Source organism: Setaria viridis, chromosome 3 (assembly GCF_005286985.2).
Source record: "Setaria viridis chromosome 3, Setaria_viridis_v4.0, whole genome shotgun sequence".
Taxonomy (NCBI): Eukaryota; Viridiplantae; Streptophyta; class Magnoliopsida; order Poales; family Poaceae; genus Setaria; species Setaria viridis.
The window spans coordinates 10,288,392-10,311,996 of record NC_048265.2 but is presented as its reverse complement, the minus strand read 5'-3'; the positions used below and the strand labels follow the sequence as shown (position 1 = coordinate 10,311,996).

Here is a 23,605-nt window from a genome sequence, read left to right as displayed (position 1 = left end):
CGATTGCGATCCGATGCTAATCGCACGGGGGGCGGCGGTGGACGCCCACCACGTGACGCCGCGCGAAAACTTCCGCCCTGCCCCCCCGGCGACCGCGTCGCTCTCGCTGGACCCTGGCCCCCCACGCTCCCAGCCAGATTAGCTTCTAGAGCCCCGGCCAGGTCGTGTCTGAGCTGAGCAGTTTACTCGTTGCATGTGTTGGCCCTGAAATTCTTAGTGAAATGAGTCCGTGGAGTGGTTCGATCTGCTCGCGCTAATTAACAAGCTGCTTTGCCCGGGACACGGGGATCTGTAAACAAAACAGGAGCGGCGAATGTGTTCTCGTAGAAGATAACAATGCTCATTTCCAAATGCCGGGTCCATGTCGGATCGCGTGGGATCACAGGATCTCGCTGCAAAGTTTCCGACGAGACCCTCCAGGTGACAAGAATTCGCACGCCGCGGACCCGAGGTTTTCGACCGTAACACAGTAGGGGTGGCACGGCAGTCGCTGTGTGTCCGTGTCCGTTTGACTGTTCATGTTTCTGGCGAAGATTCGGCTGTGCTAGGATGCTGCTCCCAAAAATTTTCCATGCTTCAGCAATCGGACACAGTGACGGGGGCGAGGAAAAGGCAGCGGATGCTTTGCGACATAAAGAACCTCTGTCTTTTCTTGCGCGTAAAAGTGCTTTGTCTCCATGTCACGGACAGCAGGCGGGTACGCTCTTGTAACTCGTAAAAGGTCGGGCCTTTTCCTCTTGAACGCAAGGCGCCGCTTCTATCACTCATCTGGCTGCCATTCGTGATTCTCCCGCTTGTGAAAGCTGCGTCCGCTATCGGTACCTTCGTACTACGGGTTCGCGCTACGGAATCTATCCGGAAATCGCAACTGGCATTTTTCAGGACGAAGCGAGCGTGCGGAGCTATATTTTTTCTCGAGGAAAACATTGTCGAAATATCTATGGCGATACCCACTGTAACAGTTTTACTTTCACACGGGCAGTAACGAGTGTAAAAAATAGCCACAAAATCATGGAAACTGAAGCCCCAAGGAACAGGAGAAAGCTCCAAAAGCCTCCCCAGTACAAATGTCTCGCCCTTGACTCTGGCGGTGTTCCAACGAACACGTACGCCATTATGAGACGCTCACACCGCCACAGCTAGCTCTCACCCTCTCTCACCCTCGCTACGACGTGCGATAATCGATGGCTTCCAGCGAGAGCATCTTCAACAGCTTATGTAAAATGGATATCTATATCTAAAAACTGTTATAATACCTAAAAACTGCCAAAAAAACTGCTCCAACGGCATATGTATACAGATTGCTATTCCTAATTTTTTAAGCTATGACCTAAAATTCTCTCTTCTACATGAAAATATAGCAATCCACATACCAATCCAACACTGGTTTGCTATATTCTCTCATCTCTAGCGGGAAGGCCAACTGCTCCGCCGAATGTTCCGCCCCCCGCCGCGACTCCTCCGGCCACCGCGCCTCCCTGCTGACCTCGCCGCTTGCCTGCCCTCACCACTGCACCACCGATTTGCCCTTCACTAGCCCCCTCCGCCACACAATCCGCTGCCTCCAGTGCACTCCAGTGAGCGGCGGTGCGGGCACGGGACGAGGGCGTAGCTGGGAGAGCAGCGGCGCGGGTGAGGCTCCATCGACGCACCCTCAGGGCGGGCGCGCTTCGCCGCGCGACCATGGCTCCGCCGGCACAACGCGGACGAGGTCCGCCACCAGCACATAGTTGTCGTCCTGGTCGACGAGGGAGGGAGTAGAGGGTGCCAGGGAGGAGGAAAAAGAGGAGCAATGCCCAAAGCGTCGATTTGGGACAAGGGAAGGCAAAGGAGCAGGTGTCGGGCGTTGATTTAGCGCGGAGGAGCTAGGGCGCAACTGCGATTTGGGATTGAGGCTGTGGAGAGAGGAGAAGGAAGTGGCGGCCACGAGGAGGAGAGGAGAGGAACGACCATGGCGAAGAGGAAAGGCGAGGGGCGGGCAGCCGGCTCGACCCGCCTCACCCTCCGTCGCGGGGGCAGCGGCGGGCCGACGTGGGGAGGCGGTGGTGCTAGGAGGTGAGCCGACGCGAGAAGGTGGGCATGCGTTAGGAGAGCGGCGGCTTAAGGAGGCGGGACATGGCAGGGACACGGCGGCGCGAGGAGTGAGCTGGCACGGGGAGGCGGGCCGCCGTGGTGAGATCGACTGCACAAGGAGGAGGGACGTGGGGAGAAAGAGGATAAGGAGAGGAGATTTTGCAAATTAGCCCTTGAAAAAAGATTTTGTGTGGATTAGTTTTTGGATGAAATATAGCTGTTGTTGGAGAGGGCAACTTTGAGGTATCTAAATTTTTCTACCTCTAATACCTAAAACTGATTTTAGTCACCAGCGTGGCCGACTTTTTATTTTATTTTAGCCCTTTTCACGAAATTTTTTCACAAATACACCCCTAGCGGAACTAATTCAAAAAATGAACTCATAGCTTGGCGCCAGGATGGCTGGCACCAAGCTAACACGTCTTGGCGCCAGCATCCTTGGCGCCATGGTCCAGCCCTAGATCTTACGTGGTGAGCTGCTGACGGCTTACATGGCAAAGCCTTGGCGCCATAGATCTTGGCGCCAAGCTTGCTACCACAAGAACGCCATCCCTTTATTTTCTTGCTTCTTCAATCCAACTTTTCCTATCTTGCTCCTCCAGCGCCGCTGCTTGTCGCCGCCCCTCGCCGTGCCGTCCGCCCGCCCCCGCCCCTGCCCCTGGCCGCCGGTGGATGCTGTGTGCGCCGTCCCCTACAGTGAGTTAGGTAAGAATAGTTAGTTAGTATAATAGTTAGGTAGTTAGTAGAATAGTTAGATAGATTGATTAGTTAGATAGATAAATAGATAAGAAGATAAAATAGTTAGGTAGAATTTAGATAGGTAGGTAGAATTGTTAGATAAAACAGTTAGATAGATAACTTGATAGTTAGATAGAATGGATTAGTTAGATAGATAAACCCTAGATAAGAAGATAGAATTGTTAGGTACAGTTTAGATAGGTAGGTAGAATTGTTAGATAAATAGTTAGATAGATAAATTGATAGTTAGATAGAATTGTTAGATATGAAAACTAATTTAGTTTGGTAGGTTTTGTGTATGAATTGCAACGATAAAAGGAATACAGAATACTCATGACACTATTTAACTAGGTGTATGTGTTTATAGATAGATAAATAGATAAGAAGATAGAATTGTTAGATAGAGAAATAGATAGTTAGATATAATTTTCTTCGTTTACGTAGTTAGATATATAGTTAGTTACATAGTAATATAGTTATTACGATATTTAGTTAAGTAGTTATATACTTAGGTACATATTAGGTGACATAGTTAGTTAGTAGTATTTAGTAGTGAATTGATAGTATCTCATTTCATACTAGAGATCTTGTACTTAGAATGCTTATTTATTATGGACTAAATAAATTGTGCGTCGTTATGCTTATGTACTAGATGAACAACGTAGTGAGCATATATCATGGAGGCACCATAGAAATGGATGACTATAGATGTGTTAAGTTTGTTGCCATGAAATGCGAGGTTGTGATATTCGATGAGAAGACCTCGTTTAGTGAGTTGGTTGCAAGGGCTCGGGAGGAGCTACATTGTCATGGAAAATGACATTGCAGTTGAGGGTGTACTTCACCTAGGTTCCCCTCTCAACATTAAACGGAAGATGGTCCCAATTCAGTGTGCAGACTAGTGGGAGAAATATGTGAGAACAGTTATGAACGACCATTCCCCAAGTATGGAAGTGGTTGTTCGTCGGGTGTTAGTTGATCGAATTCCTCGTCGGTTTCAAGTGCACTTCGACCCTCCTGTCCCGGAACCTGTTATGGACGTGGAGGTTGCACCTACGGTTCTCGATGCTGAATCTACCCCCAATGAGGTAGTTGGAGATGTTTGTCGGACTGTTGATGATGTGGCAGATTCTTCTCATGAGATCCTTTTGACACAGAATCATCCGAGTAAGTGTCTTATCAGTTTCTCTTGTTGGGAGCTAACCCCCTTCGTTTCATCAATTTGTTATTTACTCATATTTCTACTTATGTTGCAGAAGACATTCCTGAAAATGTGGATGTGCCTCCAGGTGCTGCGCAAGTGCAATGTGGAGATGGATTGCGTGGCTCTAATAGTGTTGAAATTATGAATGATGAAGATGCATATGAGATGGGAGTGGATCTTGATTCTGATGATGATCGTCCTATTGGAGAGATGACAGAGAGTGATGTTGAGATGCTCAAGCGTATCTTCCCCAGCCGCCGTGATCCGAGAGTTCACGAGTTCAGCGATCTTACCCATTTCGATCAGGCGTTTGAAGAAGGACGTGATGATGGGCTCCTAAAAGATCCTGAGGCCGGCCCTAGTATGGTGATTGAGGGGGGTAGGGTATTCAAGGACCTCCCTGCATTGAAGAGGTGGTTGCAGGCATTTGCAGTGATACGGAAGAGACCTTACAAGGTCTTGCATTCATATGCGCAGCACCGTTACACAGTTGTGTGTGACAAAGGAACGATGTCCATGGAGGGTTTGTGCAAGGAAGCAAAATGTCATCAGCAAGTGGAAGATCACAAAAGTTATCGGTCCACACAATTGTGCTTACCATGAGCTAACAGTGAGACATCGACAGTTGACATCTACCCTAATTGCCAAACGGATGATGGGAATATTGCAGGAACAACCCAACATGAAAGTTAGGACATGTTGGGTTGAAATATTAACCCCTAAAACAACAATCATGAAGGCCCAGGCCCACCTGCGATATTGACGATTGTCGCCGGCCCAGCATGGGTAGGGAACATCCCGCTCCGTCTCGTCCGACCCAGGGCCCCGAGGTCAGACACTCCCGACCCCTCGATGGCAAAACTCCGCCTCGCCCGACCCATGGTACCAGGGTCGGATGCGCCCGACCCCTCACAGGGCAAGGCAAAGAGGGAGGAGGATGCCGACGAAGGCGCCTTCACTCACCAGAAAAAGAAAAAGGCCGCGTCGGAACCCCGAAGGCTGCGGAGGGGCTCAAGCACGACGACGGATGAGGATGATGACGATGAAGATATGGATGATGATGAAGAAAGCTCTTCCACTCTATGAGGAGTGCGTGGCAAATGAAGTACGAGTCGACCGCATCTATTGCGACGTCAGGTACATCCCGTCACCTCCGTCTTTCTTCGGTAACCGTACGCACGATCTCTTTTTAACCGCAGAGACCACCGCGCCTCCTACCCCACGAGCTCGGCGTTTTCTGCCGCTTCTACTCCCGAAGGTCATGCGCACAACTTCCTCTGCAAGCGGACCAGGACCCGCTCCGGGTAAAAAAGGGATACAAAGCTGAAAATGCTCTTACGGCCCATTACGGTCCAGGGGTTCGAAGGCTGGCCCTCCAGGGGGTTCGACAGCTGCCCCAGGATATCCCCCGAGCAAGGGGTGAGAAGGGACGGGTCCGCTAGCGGCCACCACCCAGGCGAGCGAAAACCAAGGGCGTCCCGACCTCACGTTCGAGCCCGGGCTGGCGTCTAAGTTCATGGTTTTTCCCCGAAGAAAGGCAAAGAGCCCTCGAATCCGATCGAACGGACTCGGGAACTATATGAACTGGCCAGCCGGAATCTGGAGTACGCCACCAGCTTGGCCCGAGCTGGACCCCCCCCTCCCCGAACGGGGACTGGGACTCCACTCGAACCGACCCGTTCGCAGCTCAACGAGCACCACGGTTCGTCCAACGAGGATAGCGTGGCACGGCTCATCCCCTCCGTCCCAGTGAACGGATGCTTGAGGGGTAACGATCAAAAGCCGATCTAGCCTCCCGATCGGTCTCCTGCAACGCGCGGGGGCTCGGGGGCTAGCGTCGCAACCAATGACCACGCGTGTGGTCACGATTTGAGGACTCGAGGCGGGAGCACCCTACGGAGCAATGAGGAGTCCTCCCGCGCCAAGTCATCCACAGGACAGCTCTCCTGATCAAACTCCCCGGCCAAGCCGGACCAACAACACTCCCTATCCCTGATCAACCGCAGCTTGCAGGGCGAGCAGAGATCCCCGACGAGCGACGAAAAAAGCCTCTGGCGGAGCATCTTTGCTCCACCACAGGCTCGGGGGCTACTGTTGGGGGGAAATATTAACGACCTCCTAATGCCACTGAAAGCAACAGTCATGAAGGCCCAGGCCCACCTGCGGTAATTACGATTACCGCCGACCCAGTAGAGGCAGAGAACATCCCACTCCGTCTCGCCCGACCCAGGGCCCCGGGGTCGGACAATCCCGACCCCTCGATGGCGGGACTTCGCCTCGCCCGACCGCGGTCACGGGGTCGGATGCTCCCGACCTCTTGAAGACTAAACTCCGCCTCGCCCGACCTAGGGGACCGGGGTCGGGAGCGCCCGACCCCCACCACAGAAACTCCGCCTCGCCCGACCCCGGGCGCGGGGGTCGGACTCGCTCGGGTCCACAAGACGAATATTCGCCTCGGGCGCGGACTGGAGGATCAAGATGACGATCTCGTGGGTCCCCCTGTCGACCTCGCCATAAATGCGCCGCGGCCCTGTCAAGCCAAAGAGGAGCGGCGTCACCAACGTAACCGGTCCCGAATACCGGTGCGCGGCCGTGCGACGCGAGCTGCAGTGGCCGCGGCTCCTTCTGATTCGCCACAAAGTACTCATGAGCTGCGTCGAACGACACAGGAGGGCGCATCGCTTGCTCTCGCGCCCCGTGCTCCCAACGGCAGTTTCACAGATGCGACATCCGAGTCTTACGGTAATCGGTAGGGCAATAGAATCGGACCTCTTCCCCGGCGGGCACGGGTGCCGAGGCTGAGGCTCATCATCATGCTCGACGGCGACGGCGACCAGGGAGATCATCGACAAGATCGGAAGGAATCGCGCTTCCTCACCGGACGTGCTGACAGGGATCAGAGGCCGGAGCAAGAGCGGCGGCCTTGGGACCCTCCCCTTGTATTATTTTTCCACTTAGCTTATCCTTTCTACCTCTCCTCCTGACGCCTGGCTCAACTGTAACCCCGAGCTCCCTCTTGCGCAATAAAAGGAGGACCAGGGGTCCTGAGACAGGGGAAGACTCAGACTCTTTTTCTCAAGCAAACAGTACACACTCACGCTCCCTTAGAGCACAAGCATACTCAAGAGACCTGGGATCAGTTCCCTCTCTCGCCCATCTGTAACCCCTACTACAAAACCCCGCGTGGGTAACACGAGCAGCCTCAATACTGGACGTAGGGCCTCCTTTTGCCCGAACCAGTCTAACCCCGTGTCTCCCACGCTACCATCCGAAGCCTTACGCGCATAAAAGAAATTTACTAGTCTAGAGTCTTGATCCGCAAATCTTGACAACGACAGGTATTATCCTGTGTCTAGTGCCTCCATTCATGTTCAATTTTTTGTATCCTTACCTATTTGAAATGTAATATTTGTCTAAAATATAGGTGGCGGCCCGAGACTCACAGCTTTCACCTGCCTTTCAAAGAAATGACAGTGACGCTACAGGACTGTCAGAAGATGCTGGGTCTGTCAATTCGCGGCAACGCAGTGACTCGGCCGTGCGTGTCAGAGGGTTGGAGAGCACGAGTAGCGGCCTTCCTTGGTCCTGAGGTTGAGGATCAAGGGACTCGCACATCTGGAGTACCCATCTCCTGGCTGCGGGAACACTTCGGACATTACCCTCAGGACGCGGATGAGGAGACGGCTGGGCACTACTGCAGGGCGTGGATCCTGCACCTGTTTGCCTAGGTTCTTTTCCCAGACACCACGGGTGACGTTGCATCTTGGATGTGGATATACTGTCTCACTGATTGGCAGCAGGTGGGTCAGTACAGTTGGGGCTCAGCTATGCTGTGTTTCCTGTACCGGCAGCTGTGCGAGGTGTGCCGTCGAACTTTGGCCTTAGCGTTAGTTGGTGGGTGCGTGTACCTGTTGCAGTTGTGGATGTGGGCCCGTCTACCAGTTGGTCGTCCCGAGGTTATGGGTCGTCGACTGTGGTTCCCAAGTCAGCCACCGAGACAGCAGCCAACGTGGGTGTACCTTTGGGACCAGGTTAAGGATGGCCACATGAGGTTGGAGCAGGCGTACCTAGATTACATCAACGAGCTAGATGCGCTCACGGCTTGTAGTGTAAGTAAAGTTTATTTTTAATGATGCTTTCTATTGCTTTTGTATAACAACTAACATCTTGTTTCGACATGTTGCAGGTAGATTGGCAGCCGTACGAAGGAGAGGGGTACTTGCTTTTGCTGTGAGCATCATGTGTGCGAGCAATGACGATTTATACAAGATGAAGTGCCCTTTGGAATGTTTCTATGCTGTCGAGTTCCACATGCCTGATCGAGTAGCACGTCAGTTTGGGATAAGCCATATTTGGCTAACTCCTGCGATCTCGACTAGAGCGGAGTTACACAAGTAGGTGCTTTGCTATTTCAGTTACCTCGTGATGGTCCATTACCATTAAGTAAAGTTTGGCAATTCATAACATCTAATGTGACGTGCAGGGTGGATCGTAAGAAGAAGAGGAAGTTCTCTGAGTGGCACGAGTTCCTCCAGGCTTACATTGAGCAATGTGATTAGTTCCACGACAACGTGGACGAGAACGATGACCTGCACACAAACAGTGAGTACAGACGATACTAGACTTGGTACCAAGGTGCAATGCGTAGCAGGCTGAGGGTACAATGGACACAAGATGACTACGCCGACATCCAGTCGTCCGACGATGAAGACACGGTGTACGACCAAAGTACTCGTGCAGGAAGGTAAGTGGAGTCAGGACCAATCCTGGATAGGATGGTAAGTCAATTGCCTTACTTTTCTATGTTAAGTTACTTAGTGATTTAGTGAGTTAGTTAGTGATTTAGTGCCATTCATCATTTATTGACTTAGTAGTTTAGTGGCTTAGTGACTTAATCATTTAGTGGTTTTGTGACTTAGTGAGTTAGTAAGTTAGTGACTTAATCATTTAGTAGTTTAGTGACTTAGTGACTTCATCATTTATTGGTTTAGTGACTTAGTGAGTTAGTGACTTCGTGAGTTAGTAAGTTAGTGACTTAATCATTTAGTGGTTTAGTGACTTAGTGAGTTAGTGACTAGTGACTTAATGAGTTAGTGACTTAATCATTTAGTGGTTTAGTAACTTAGTAAGTTAGTGACTTGATCATTTAGTTATTTAGTGACATAGTGACTTAATCATTTTGGAAATTTGTTGCAGGGTTGTACCCTCCAAGCTCGGTTAGAGACATTGAGCATTTCTGTCCTAGAGTTACGGACCACGAGACGTGAAGTTTTCTAGACGTAAGATTCAAAATATTCTTTCAAATACTTTGTTAATACGTTACATTCTTTCATTTAACTATTTTTTGCACAACAGCGACTGTCAAGTCGGCTTCGCCGTGCGGCTGCTCGTTGTGGTTGCAGGACAGCCACGACGCTAGACGAGCACGTTTCATCCCCACGCGGAGGAAGCGTTGGCTCGTCTAGGCAAGGCCCGTCAGGGTCCAGAACAATTGCGTCCGAGGATGAGGACGACAACGAGGACGACGAAGACGGGGACCAGAGGCCCGAGGAGCTTGACCCGTCTCAACTCCAGGACGCTCCCTTGACTCAGCCTACATAGGTTGTAGGCACTAGACTACATCGCCCACATTCTCCTTACACTCCAGGCACCGACGCTCTTGGTCACAAGGGTAAGGGTGAGACTAGGAGGCGGTGAGGGTACTATTGTGGACTTTGTGGTAGATGTTAGTGTACTATTATGGACTTTATGGTAGATACTGCTATACTATTATGGACTTTCATTATGGTCTTTATGGACTTTCATTATCAATTGTTTGGACTTTTATGGACTTTGTGGACTTTTATTATGCACTATTGTGTATATGGACTTTCATTATTTAACTATTATGTGTATGAACTATTGGGAACTTTCATTATGAACTTTGTGGACGTTCAGTATGAACGGACGATCATTGTTAACTATTCTGGACTTTCGTTGTGAACTATTGTGTATATGGACTTTCGTTGTGAACTACTGTGTATATGCACTTACGTTGTGAACTATTGTGTATATTGACTTTCGTTGTGAACTATTGTGGATTTTTATTATGAATGTGCCATATTCTTGTATGTTTGTCTTTAGGTTAAGTATTTATCTCATAATTGTGTATGGATTGCATCAAAAAATAGGGGAAATTTTTCCGAAATTTCACTAAGAAGTACCCTTTTCATTTTCTGCGAAAATTTCACTTTAGTACAACTTTAAAGTGCATTACATCGTAAAATAAACATACGTCGTCTACCAATTGCATGCCCATACTTAAAGTGCATTACATGACAACATAATGAAAAGTTCCACAGTAGACAATATTGTTCATAAATAAACCATAGAAGTAGAAACTAATGAAGACTATTGAGTGCAACGAGGCCACTTTCCCTTCCTCAAGGCATCAGGATTCTCCTTACTCGCTGCTTTCGCTCGGCGCGCACGCTCAAACTTACTCTCCCTGTCTTCCCTTTCCGCAGCAACACGCCTTCTTTCCTCCTCTTCCTTGTGCTCCTTTTCTGCAGCCTCCTCTCTTAGGCTTTTCTCCATCATTTCCTTCCTCTCTGCATCACGGCGCAACATATCCTCCATCTCCTTCTTGTCTTCAGTATTGATCTTAGTGTCGATGCACTGCTCAAAATCACAGAGCGGTGGAGGGGTCTGCAACAAATGCAATTGTTAGAAAACAAAAAAAACATTGAAAATAATTATAACACAACAACAATTCCTTACCAACTTGTTAATGCGGCGCTGACGAAGTGTAGGCTCAAACTCAAAGTTGGAACACATCCAATACCTGTGCCTATACGTGTCATGTTCATCAGACTTGGCTACTTTGCAAGGATCGCCGCAAAAGCACATAGTCACTGGAACACCACTAGGCAGAGGCAATGGGTCGATGGCATTTCCGATCAGCTTGGCGCCATAAGTACAATTTAGTTTATTTTATTGTAAGAATCGAAAGCACTTAACAATAAACCTACAATTAGGGTTTCCATTTGATCCACAACAATGAACACATAACAGAACTACGTGCATTGAGGTTACTTTGGTTTCCTAGCTTTTCCACGCCTCGGCATCCTACAGTTGCATGAAACCCTAAGTTCAAAAATCCAACTAATGTATAGCGAATCGATGTGAAAAAAGCTACGAGAGAGAGAGGATATCTTACTCTTCAAGATCCACGGACCAAGTCAAAATTTCTTAGGTTAAATATGCGGATTCGTATTCGTAGTATAGGGCAAAGTGGGGAGAGAAAAAATCCGAGAGGGAGGAGAAAGAGGAGGAAGAAGGCTCGGGTAGGAAGAAGGGGCGCGGCCCTTATGTTCGAAGCTTGGCACCAGCCTGCCTGACGCTATGGCTTGGCGCCATAGATCTTGGCACCAATCCCTGGCATCAAGCCTCCGCCATGTCAGATGCCCCGTCAGCCATGACGGCTGGACCCGGGTGCCATGGAGGTTGGCGTCAAGATGTGTTAGCTTGGCACTAACTATCCTGACGCCAACCTATGGATCTATTTTTTGAATTAGTTCTGTTAAAGGCGTATTTGTGAAAATTCTTTTCGCAAGGCTAAAATTAAAAAAAAAAGTCGACCAGCGCGGCGTGCGTATCGCAGGCGGGTGCCCGTGAAAGATTTGCCTTGCCAGGGTCCTCTGTTGGCTGTTGCCACCCCACTCACGGGCCGACCATGGGAGAAGGAGGAGGGTGCCGACCGCGGCGCGACACGGGACACACGAAGCCAGTCGGCGGAGCGCAATCATACGTTGAATCATGGTGGTGCCTGCCCGCCGCAGCACCGGGCGCCCGTGCCGCGCGCCGCGCGCTTCGGGCGTCGCGTTCGCCTGGTCGCATCAGGCTGCCGCGGGGGATCGGGGGAGGAGTCGAGGAGAGCGATCCGCCTGCCGGCCTGCCGCTCATTTTTGCGTTTGCCCCTCGGCGCGTACGTGCGGCCGAGAGCATCCGATGGGAGACGCACGCCACAGCGAGAGGTAACAGCAACGGCCACGGACGGGATCTTGTGCGTTTTGCCCTTTTGCCGTGCCGACGGCCAACGCAGCGGGTACAAGCGCGTACAATTGCGATGCTCCTGACGGCTGACGCAGTACGAGACGTCGAGACGCCACGATCCGAGATTTGGCATCAGGCAGCCTCACAGCCCCAATCTCTTGTAGTAATCTGAAGCAGTACCGTACTAGTACTCGGTACAGGAGCACGGCAAGCAACGGCTGTTTCCGGTGCGATCAGGATCGGACACGCGGCGATTAACGTGACGTTTTGTTTTGGACCAGAAACCAAATCGGAAGCAAGATATCGCGTCGAGCAGGGGGATCGAAATTTGTCCGGCAGGTGCGCCAGGGCCTGTCGTCATTAATTAGTTTTGAGCCTCCACCTGCACTGAAAACCATGTGCGGGCGCTTATTCTTAAGCGCCTTTCATTAGCTAGTCTTGTCATATTAGTTTCGACTTGACACGGCAGTCCGCTGTGCACACCCAAGTCGCGTTCCTGATCAAATTGTCTTGCCAGCCACTTGGAGAGTCGTCAACATTATTGTTTTCCTGATAGAAAAAAATGAGTTTTTTTCCTCTCTGTGTACATTTGCTAATTGGCAGTCCCTTGTGCTTGAATCTTGATGCTGTACGGGGGTAGCAGCACAAAGGTCGACTCAAACAGCTTCGCTTTGCCGATGCCGGAAAGCCGAGCCGACATGGGGGCCCCGCGGGGTTCAGGGTGCGTGCAAAAGCCCCCCCGTAATCTTGCTCGGGGGGCACGGGCAGGCCCGGAGCCCTTTAATCGAAAGCAAACAACGGAGCGCAACAGGGGAGACGCGGACCCGCGAGCAGCGACGAGCGATCACCACGGACAACGCCATTGCTGCTGCGGCGGCTGCTCACTTCCGGAAAAGCAGAGCGGCGTCTCCCCCGTCTTGTCACCCTTGTTGTCTCGCCATTAAACTCGCAGCTAGCTAGCCTCTCGTCGCAAGCCAACAAGCCCTCTCAACTGTTCAGGTACGGACTACCACGACTACACCACCTTTGATGATGCCTTTGATCAGCTGCCAGGTGAGCCCACGTTGCGTGGGTGTTTAGGAGGCATGTGCTAAATTTTAGCACATGTCACATCGGATGTTTGGACACTAATTAGGAGTATTAAACATAGTTTAATTACAAAACTAATTGCACAACCCCTAGGCTAAATCACGAGACGAATCTATTAAGCCTAATTAGTCCATAATTTGACAATGTGGTGCTACAGTAACCATTCGCTAATGATGGATTAATTAGACTTAATAGATTCGTCTCGCGATTTAGCCTAGGGGTTGTGCAATTAATTTTATAATTAAACTATATTTAATACTCCTAATTACTGTCCAAACATCCGATGTGACAGGTGCTAAAATTTAGCACCTGCTATCCAAACACCCCCGCAGCGTCCAACGCGTGGGGTTCCCAGGGGAGGAGAGGGGCCTTACCGGCTGACCCTACCCCGACCGTGGAAGCGAGAGCAGCAAGTAACGCAGCACGGGGGGAACAGCTTCCCGCTTGGCCCTGTCCGTGGTCCGGCCGGATGCCAATGCCATGCCATCCACTGCTTACAGTTACGGGACCTGGTACTGGTAAATGTAAACATGTTTCTCGCTAAGCTCAGCACCTGGCACCTGCTGAGATCACAAGATTTCCTGGTAAAGGTGGCCAACATGACGTGAGCCCTCCATTTCTTATTGCCAAAAACTGAAAAAAGAACAGTAATCTCAAACAGGGAGCACGTACGCAAGGACGTAAGGTGCGCAGAAAATGCACTAGCACTTCTCTGAGTTTTCACCGCGGCGGATTTACGGGGTTCACCAGTCAGATGCTGCTGCGTTCACTGGTCCTCCTCGCTGGTGTACGGTACGGCGGTGGCACTCGTGAGCTGAGCCGAGCCGAGTCGCGGTGACGACGACGACGCATGAACAGAAGACTGGGCGCGGGGTGGATACGAGATCCGCGGGAACGGAACAAGCGCGCGCCTCTGCCCCCGGCCCGGGTCCCCGCGCGGTCGCAGAGGCTGCCGCGCGGCATGCGTGGAGCGGAGCCACAGCCCACAGGCCACCCTCCGGGGCCTGAGCACTGCGCGCAGCAGCAGCGTGCGGCAGGTGACCGCTTCCTGCAAACGGCAGGCTCTGACCCACGCCCGATAAAAGCGAGGAGAAAGTTTGGGTGGGACGTTTCAGTTTCACTGCCGCCCTCCTAGCCCTGCCGCCTTCTGCGCAGCCTACGCGGGCTGCCTGCACCCCCCTGCCACCCATTTCCTGATTTCCATCGTCTTGCGAACGATTTTTCTACGCGACGCGCCTCTGACCGACCGCTCCCTGGCACGGGCAGGCGAGAGTGGACGAGGTGATCTACGCCGAGACGCCTCTCTCTGATCTCTGTGTCTCCGGCGTGGGCAGATGCGTACGCGTGGGTATACTCTGTGCGCGGTGACTGTGCGCTGCGTTTGGTGGTTTCCGCCCGTTGTTTGTACGAGTACACTGGCCGCTTGGAGCGGTGGCAGCGACAGCGCCATCAAATTCGGCAGCGGCGGCCAGGGGGGCACGGCAGGCAGCTAGCTGCGTCAATAGTCATACGCCCAGCATGGGGAGCCATAAATATTTTGTTCCCGCATGGTGGCTTTGCGCCTCGCCCCCTGAAGCTCCACCGATTTTGCGGACCAGCACACCGAAGTGGATACTGAAGCGAATCTACCCCACATCCATATTCGTGCTATGCTACCACTACCAGTAGTGGTAGTTTCTACCTGAACGTATCCGACCATATATCTTGGGCAAACAAGAGTCTACCGTGCCGCGAGCACATGGGGCCATCAGTTGCAACCAACACATGCGAATCGACGAGGCTGGAACATGTACTGTTACCAGAAAGCGTAACTCGTACTGCATGCCGCCGGTAGGAGCATCACCCGGGGTTTCGGTCGGACAGGGCTTCGCGGAATTAGGTGGTGTGATTAAACCGCGACAAATCGACTCGTTGTCTTAACACCGATTTATGAGCCGGCGAGCCGCGCGCACCACAAGCGCCGCGCATGGACTTGGACCACCGCCGCGGCGGCGACACGGCCAATAATGGCGAGGTGGCGTGCCAACGCACGGACATCAACCCCCCGGGGGCCCTGCGGCAACCGGAGAGACCGAGAGAGGCCCGGCCGGCGACGGCGAGGGCCCCCCTTCCTGGCTGGCTAGTTTGGCTTGGATGAGAGGCGGAGAGGGGGCACGGGCGCAGACACGGAAAGGGACACACGCAAATGGCTACAGGGAGTTGACAGTAAGAGCAGGTACAATGATGGGCGTATCGACCGCCATGTCAGCTACCAAGATGAGGTGGAAGGGAGAGAATACCGTGCTTGTCGCTCAAGTCGCCGAGCTGAACGCATAAACCAAGGTCATGTTTAGTTTCCTCCCAACTTCTAACTTTGACACTACGCAAAAAAAGATTCCCTATCACATCAAACTTGCGGTACATGCATGGAGTACTAAATGTAGACGAAATTAAAAACTAATTGCACAATTTTGTTGTACTTTGCGAGATGAATCTTTTGAGCCTAATTAGTCAATATTTGGATAATAATTCACAAATACAAACGAAACGTTACAGTTGCGCATTTATGGCAAAGTAACAATTTTGTCACTCCCAAATTGGGAAGTAAACAAGGCCCAAGACTCCCCGTTCAAGTGCTGGGTCCCACGATGCTTTTGCCGTACCAATTCCGGACCCTTTTCTCTCTACTCTGACAGGTAGTCCCAGGTAATAAACATGACATAAAGTTTGGATATTCGATGCTAATTAGGGTCACATCGGATATTTGATGCTAATTAGGAGTACTAAATACGAGTTAATTACAAAATTAATTGCATAAATGGAGTCTAATTTGCGAAACGAATCTATTAAGGCTAATTAATCCATCATTAGCAAATGGTTACTGTAGCACCATATTGTCAAATCATGAACTAATTACGTTTATTAGATTCGTCTCGCGAATTAGACTCCATCTGTGCAATTAGTTTTATAATTAGACTATATTTAATACTCTAATTAGTATTCAAATATCTGATGTGATAGGTAGCTGCTAGGGTTATATATCGTGTGCGTTGGGCGTCTTGGCTACAAGTAAAGTCTCGGCCTTGCTCACGCCCGGGCTGCAGGAGGTACGGACCGCGTTGACAGTTTGCCCCCCTCTTAACCGCGAGTAGGAAGGAGTACTGGTCCGGAAATAACACCGGCAGTCCGGCGCTGCCAAGTACTCCGACAGTATAGCAACAGATACTGCGTATAAATGTACTGTGGAGGCAGTACGGCTGTAACAAGTACTGCAAACGTTGTGAATGGGATGGACCTAGAGGAGGAGCTAGACAACCAGTCAGTCATAGTCTATATACAACTGGTACGGTCACAAGCAGAGTTGTCTGTCTTGAACACATGCTGCTCCTACCTGATACCACCTTCAAATTTCAGACCATACTGGATCAGCAGCAAGTAGTAGACAATCACAGAAATACATGATACCATGCCATAGTACTCGCATGATAACAGTACATGTGTTGATATCACATTTATTTTCGAAGATGGGCACGACATGACCAAGGAACAAAGCTCACGACCACTCCCACTTGCCTCTAACAAGGACAGGTGTCTACGCTTTCTCGGTACTGGGCTACTGGTAGTAGTAGAAGAAAAGTGAGTCGTATCAGCTGTATAACCGTACCCAATAGACTATCGCTGCCTCTTCAGTCTACCATACTGCTCCGTATGCCATACTCCTGCTGCTGTACCTGTACTCGTGCCCTCATCCGTCATCCACCCACGTCTCTCTCCTCTGCCGCCCGCCTGCCCGCGGGCCTGCGCCATCACTGTGCGCGCCTCCCGCATCGTCCGCTCTCTTTTTCACCCTCCCCACCTCTTTCCCAGCGGCAGCTGCTGACCAGTGACCACCACACTCCCCCCCCCCCCCCCCCCCCCCCCTTTTTTACTCCCCGAGGACGCAGCAGCGGAGGCAGTGGAGAAGAAGTAGAAGTATTGATTTCCACTGGCACGCACGGCACAGCACACTGCACAGCCCCGTCCCCCTCGCTCGCCCTGCATCTTTTCCGGCTGCTGCTGCTGCTTGCTGGCTCACAGCGACAGCCTCGCGGCCTCTCTCCTCCCCGTCTCCCTCCCTCCCTCCCCTAGCTGGGTAGCTGCCTATTGCCTCAGTCCCCATAACCCCCCATTCATGGCCATTACCACGATGTGTCACCCCACCACACCGCCCCCTCCGCTGCTGCCCCCCTAGCCCTGCGCGGTGGTGCTTTGCCTTCCCCCTGCAACCCCCACCCCCACCACCCTCATTAATCACTTGGCTCCCTCGCGTAGCGTGCTGCCTGCCTTCTCGTGCTTCGCGCTCGTGACCGTGCCGCCTCAGGCGCCGCCGCCGCCGCCGCAGCCGCAGCAGCGATGACGGGGATCGACCTCAACGACACCGTGGAGGAGGACGAGGAGGAGGCGGAGCCCGGCAACTCCTGCTCCCAGCAGAGCCGGACCAGCTCCGCGGCCACGGGGACGCCGCCGCCGCCGACCCAGCCGAAGCCGGCCGCCGCGGTGTGCCTCGAGCTGTGGCACGCGTGCGCCGGCCCCGTCGCGCCGCTGCCGCGGAAGGGGAGCGTCGTGGTGTACCTCCCGCAGGGCCACCTCGAGCACCTCGGTGACGCCGCGGCGGCGGCGGCCGGTGGCGGCGCCATGCCGCCCTCCGGCGTGCCGCCCCACGTCTTCTGCAGCGTGGTCGACGTCACCCTCCATGTGCGTGCGCCGGCTTGCCGCTTGCTTCTACAAGCTCAATGTGTCTCTGTGGATTGCCGTGGGAATGAAGCTTGATTGGCTTGTGCTGTTGCGTTTGTTGCAGGCGGACGCGTCCACGGACGAGGTGTACGCGCAGCTCGCCCTGGTCGCCGAGAACGAGGTGCGGGGAAGCTACTGTGCACCGGCAGCAGTTGATCCGATTTGGTTTTCCGTCCGTTGGCCAAAGATTTTGTTTGGGCTGATTTGTTTCTTCGGGCGTCCGCTTCTGACGCTTTGCAGGAGGTCGCGAGGCGGCTGCGCGGAGGGTCGGAGGACGGGAGCGGCGGCGACGGCGAGGACGGGGACACCGTGAAGCAGCGGTTCTCGCGGATGCCGCACATGTTCTGCAAGACGCTCACGGCCTCCGACACCAGCACGCACGGCGGCTTCTCCGTGCCGCGCCGCGCCGCCGAGGACTGCTTCCCGCCTCTGGTACGTTTGCATTGGCTTGGAAAAAAGCTTCCATCTTTCGGGTGCCCGGCCCGGTTGATGATCTGAGCTGCTTTGCTAAATCATGTGGTTTTGGGGTGCAGGATTACAGCCAGCAGCGGCCGTCGCAGGAGCTTGTCGCCAAGGATTTGCACGGAACAGAGTGGAGGTTCCGCCACATCTATCGAGGTACATCAACAAATATTTCTCAGGATTTTACCTTGTTTTTAGTAACTGGAGTATGAGCCGTGGACATGTACGTCTTATTCAATAGGCTTCTGTACAGTGTACTGGTTCACCCTGAATCCATTCAGTATCACACAATGGGATTGAAAAGTAGCACTTCAATGGTGGCTAGTGTGTTTTCAGAACTTGCACTTCTTGTTCTGATTGAGCACTTGTGAATGATTTGTATTTGTTCACCTAGGACCAGGATTTGCAGTCATGATTGGCCAATCGTCCTTTTGGAATATATCTCACCATTGTATAATCAGAACTAATGATTATATGCTGAGATAGAGATGTATAAACTATGCCAATGTTTCATGCTCTCTGCATTGCTTTCTTGTGTGCTGTACACAGCATTTCTCTTGAAGAATCTGCACTGTTGTTCGTTAGTTATTGTAACAAATTTTACCAGCTAATTATTTATTGGGAAGTTATGGTCCCTTTTTAAGGAATGTAAAGGACAACATGAGGAGTTATGTCATGTGTGGTCCTTGATTTCTGATGAATCTGCATCTGAATGTGATGCAGGCCAGCCCCGCAGGCACCTTTTAACCACTGGATGGAGTGCATTTGTCAACAAGAAGAAGCTAGTCTCAGGGGATGCCGTACTATTTCTGCGGTAGGCCAACACGACCATGTAGATAATTATCACATGTTGGCGCCGCTCCTTTCTGAAGATTCCTCATAATTTTCAGGGGAGATGATGGGGAGCTGAGACTTGGAGTGCGCCGTGCAGCTCAGCTTAAAAATGGATCTGCTTTTCCAGCGCTTTATAATCAGTGTTCAAATCTTGGTTCTCTAGCCAATGTAGCACATGCTGTTGCCACGAAAAGTGTGTTTCACATCTACTATAACCCCAGGTAATGAAGAACGTACTGGCTTCTCTATAATGCTTCCACATGCTCATGTCGCTGCAAATCTTTGAGATAGTAGAAACTATGTGCATATCTGCTACAGTGCCAGAACTATTTACTGCTGGCTGATGAAGATGTGAAATTGTTTCTGATATTCAGTGCCTGACTATTTTCATGTAGCACAGCAAGTCCCGTTACATAGTTCTTAAGTGCTACCAATTTCCCATAAAACAATTTAAGTGATTCAGTGTCCTTACTGGAAGCCAAAGTGATATTACTCCTTGAGTTGATGTTGCTACCTATGCTTGGACCCTTTCAATCTAAAAGCTTGATTTTCAAATGTTTTTAAATGTTATGACAAGTAGGCAAGTAGTGACCTTTCGTTCCTCATGTATCTGTTGGGCTTTTTTCTACCTTCTTGGACTGTGATGTAGAAAATTAAACCGTAAACATTCTAAAAAAAATTGTAAATAGCTTTGCTGCAAGACTTGCATTTTATCTAGCAACAATACCGGTCCTGATGGGAGTTATTGCTTTGAAAAAACCCTTGCAGATTAAGTCAATCTGAATTCATTATACCATACTCGAAGTTCATGAAGAGCTTCAGCCAACCATTTTCTGCTGGGTTGAGGTTCAAAATGAGATATGAGAGTGATGACGCTACGGAAAGAAGGTATGCTCTGAAAGTTACTCTGATCTTGTACAAATTTATGATAAATTGTTGACACATGAGATTATTCTGCAGATACACTGGGATCATAGCAGGAATTAGCGAAGCTGACCCTATGTGGCGTGGTTCAAAGTGGAAATGTTTGATGGTATGCTGTATTTTCATGCAAGATATGACTCCACCAGCTTTCCTTTCTGTGTAACCTTTTTTAGTGGTAAATTGAGCTATATGTTTGAAAATAACTCATGATAGAGATATACAAAATTTATCCTGTTCCTTTGCACAGCACATTAGCTAGTTGCATCATGTTGCTGTCGTGTCAGTCTAAACTTACTGCACAAATTGCTTACTCATAAGCCAATAAGCAACCATGCACATTTATGCGGCAAACACGTTGTACAACTATTGTTGAGGATTGCAACTTGTAACCTACTATGGAACCCAGAGAAAGTCCCCTCTGAGAGCTCTGTTTGATTTGGAACTTTAATGACACTAAAGGTTTTCGTTAGATGTCCTCCAGATTACATACTTTGATGATCATTAGTTTAAAGGCATGTTGTGTGCCAGCCTGGTTTCCTTCATCAGGACACTACGAAGTAAATAAGTTTTATTCTGGTTTGTTATCCTGCTGAAATCGCCATTGTGGGCTGATAATATTTTCTCTCAACTTGAGGAAGGTAGTTTTAAATTGCTGCAAACATAATCTTCTTGATGACCTTACACATTTTTTATAAACCAATGATCTATATGCAGGTTAGATGGGATGACGATGTAGATTTCCGTCGACCAAACAGGATTTCTCCTTGGGAGATCGAGCTGACAAGCTCAGTTTCAGGATCCCATCTGTCTGCACCAAATGCGAAGAGGCTGAAACCATGTCTTCCCCATGTCAATCCAGACTACCTAGTTCCAAGTATGTTCGTAGTCCGCGTCCAGCAAAACTGTCGACACAATGATTATTTTTTATCTTAATAATTTCTTTCTTTTTGTTTTGGTAGATGGAAGTGGTCGTCCTGATTTTGCGGAATCTGCCCAATTCCACAAGGTCTTGCAAGGTCAAGAATTATTGGGTTATAGAACTCATGACAATGCTGCTGTTGCTACTTCTCAGCCATGTGAAGCAAGGAATATGCAGTACATTGATGAGCGTAGTTGCTCCAATGATGCGAGTAACAGTATCCCGGGGGTTCCAAGACTTGGTGTCAGAACACCACTAGGAAGCCCTGGGTTTTCCTACCATTGCTCAGGCTTTGGGGAGTCTCAAAGATTCCAAAAGGTCTTGCAAGGTCAAGAAGTATTTCGTCCGTACCGAGGAAGTCTAGTTGACGCGTGTTTGAGAAATAATGCCTTCCATCCACAAGACGGTTCTCATGCGCCTAGTGCGGTGAATAAATGGCATACACAACTTCATGGATGTGCTTTTCGGGGGCCACAAGCACCAATGCTTCCATCTCAATCCTCATCTCCACCATCTGTCCTTATGTTTCAACGAGGTAATTCGAAGATATCCCGGTTTGAATTTGGGCATGGTTCCTTGGATAAAAATGAGGATGATAGACCTGCTATGTTTGGCCATGATGGAGGTATTGGAGGAACTGAGCAATCGTTGATGCTCCAGCCTCATCATGATTCTGGGGAAGTGAGAAATAGGCATGTGACAGTTGAGAAATTTCACTCCACTGTTGTTGCCAGGAAGGATGGGCCAGATAACAGGGAAGTTAACACAAATAGTTGCAAAATATTTGGCATATCTTTGACTGAGAAGGTTCCAGCAAACAAAGAAAAGGACTCTGGTGATGTCAATTATCCATCCCCATTCCTGTCTTTGAAGCAACAAGTGCCAAAATCACTGGGCAACAGTTGTGCAACTGTAAGTGCTCCATGGTCCAACTTTGTTGTAGTTCTAGAGTAAACTGCCTTTTAACTAAAAAATCCTGCAGGTTCATGAGCAAAGGCCTGTTGTTGGCAGGGTGATTGATGTTTCAACCATGGACATGATGATCTGATCTGTTAGGCAAATTATCCAGGAGGTGAAGAAATGCTAGGACTGCTTTCATCTTCATGTTAGTGATACTTACATCATCCAAGCATATGAGCTGATCTGTTCTTGTGCGAACACACTAATTATAGTGCGATGATATTTTGCAGGGACTTTTCTGTCGTGTAGTGTGGATAGTTTCAGGTTGATGATTGGGTCTGATGAAAGATGGATGGACAGAGGATGCTGATCAAACTTGTACCGTAGTTGTAGTGTTAGAGCACTTTGTATGACAACCTTCAGTGCTCCATGTTATCAGCATTTGTTGCTGCTCTAAACTTGCCTGTATGTTTATAAGCTGTATGCTGTGACAAAGCCATCTATGGAGGGCTTGTTGGCATTAGCATCGTTCTAGACTAAGTAATATGAGAACATAATTTGCTTAGGGCTGCTTTGCACCTCTGTCCCATATGTTTCTTACGTTCAAGTTGTCCTGTTGATCAGAGTTAGTGTTATACCGTCATAGATGAACGGTGGTGGCGGCATTGATTCTGAGGAGGTTACTTGTGCAATCTGCTCAAGGTGTCATGTTAGAACAAATACAATTCTACCCTGCATTTGGGAATCATCAGTATTCCCTTTTATAGCAGAAATGGTAATAGAACCCACCATCTTTAGATCATATCCTTCGTTTTTAGAACGTAAGATGTTTTAGTTTGATTCTAAAACCTAAAATGTAAGATGTTATAAATTTATTCTAAAACCTATCTAACTTTTGACAAGTTTGTAAATAAAATTATGAAATAGATTATCTAACTTTGATTAATTTTAGAAAAAAAGTTGTGAAATAGGTTGGAAATGGTGCACCTCCCAGTGGCATGGAGCCGTGAGGTAGACAGACAGGTATGTGCTTTGCTTGACCCTGTGAATTTCCTCGGAGGTTGCCGGATGGCGGCCGTCTTGGCAAAGAGAGATCGAGTCGTCGAGAACAATGGTAAGCTGAGATCGGTTGCACGTTCAGGCGCTTGCAACGATCCGGCCTCTTTGGCTGGCACATCCAGCATGCTGATGCTGCACTCCTGAAGGCACCCGGCTGAGGAGAGGTGCCGGCCCAGCACCAGCTGTACGTTCCAACGTTTTGCTCGTCCGCCCATGCCCCATTGAGCCTAGCCACGCCGTGACCGTGTGCACGATGATCGCCAACCTCGCCGTACCTCGCCGGACAGCACCTCTTTGTCACGAGTATCTGCAGTTGTGCCGCTGCCTCTTTATGATCCCATCCGTGCAGCAACCGTCCCTATCCAGGCCTGCAGCAGCCGAGCAGCTGCGAACCGTGAACTCCGTTCTATGGTGTTTCTTCTTTCCTCTGAGTACCTGAAATTTCGAGCAAGGGGTCACAACATAGCTACTGCAATAAGCATGCGATGGAAAGTTAATGGTAGCTGAATGAACATGTTTAGCGATAAATAGATGAAACCTTGCTCCAGGTTTTTGTCCTAGCTAGTAACCTGAAAGTGCAGATAAAAAAAAATCAAGTAGAGGCGCACCTTGTGAGG

General features: G+C 50.1%; 1 protein-coding gene across 4 annotated transcripts; it reads left to right on the top strand.

The window, feature by feature from the left end:
- The first annotated feature begins 17,087 nt into the window (after window positions 1-17,087).
- LOC117848354 (auxin response factor 15) lies at window positions 17,088-22,494 on the top strand. Of its 4 annotated transcripts, none has more exons than XR_004638874.2 (12): window positions 17,088-17,851; window positions 17,955-18,011; window positions 18,131-18,322; window positions 18,424-18,508; window positions 19,076-19,166; window positions 19,243-19,407; window positions 19,955-20,074; window positions 20,147-20,219; window positions 20,825-20,984; window positions 21,070-21,941; window positions 22,041-22,101; window positions 22,220-22,494. XR_004638874.2 is itself a non-coding variant. In XM_034729715.2 (12 exons), exons 1-11 carry the CDS (start codon window positions 17,510-17,512, stop codon window positions 22,075-22,077), a joined length of 2,223 nt encoding a protein of 740 aa, XP_034585606.1. In that variant the 5' UTR covers window positions 17,090-17,509; the 3' UTR covers window positions 22,078-22,101; window positions 22,220-22,494. The 4 variants fall into 4 exon arrangements, 1 of the variants encoding a protein (XP_034585606.1); XR_004638873.2 differs by having other exon boundaries at window positions 22,041-22,134; XM_034729715.2 differs by having other exon boundaries at window positions 17,090-17,851; window positions 22,012-22,101.
- Window positions 22,495-23,605: the final 1,111 nt, after the last annotated feature.

Bases quoted from the DNA above. Each gene is read 5' to 3' on its own strand.
- LOC117848354 (XM_034729715.2), top strand. From the start codon at position 17,510: ATGACGGGGATCGACCTCAACGACACCGTGGAGGAGGACGAGGAGGAG. The intron at 18,012-18,130 runs GTGCGGGGAAGC...GACGCTTTGCAG, and splicing joins CCCTGGTCGCCGAGAACGAG to GAGGTCGCGAGGCGGCTGCG. The intron at 18,509-19,075 runs GTACATCAACAA...AATGTGATGCAG, and splicing joins GTTCCGCCACATCTATCGAG to GCCAGCCCCGCAGGCACCTT.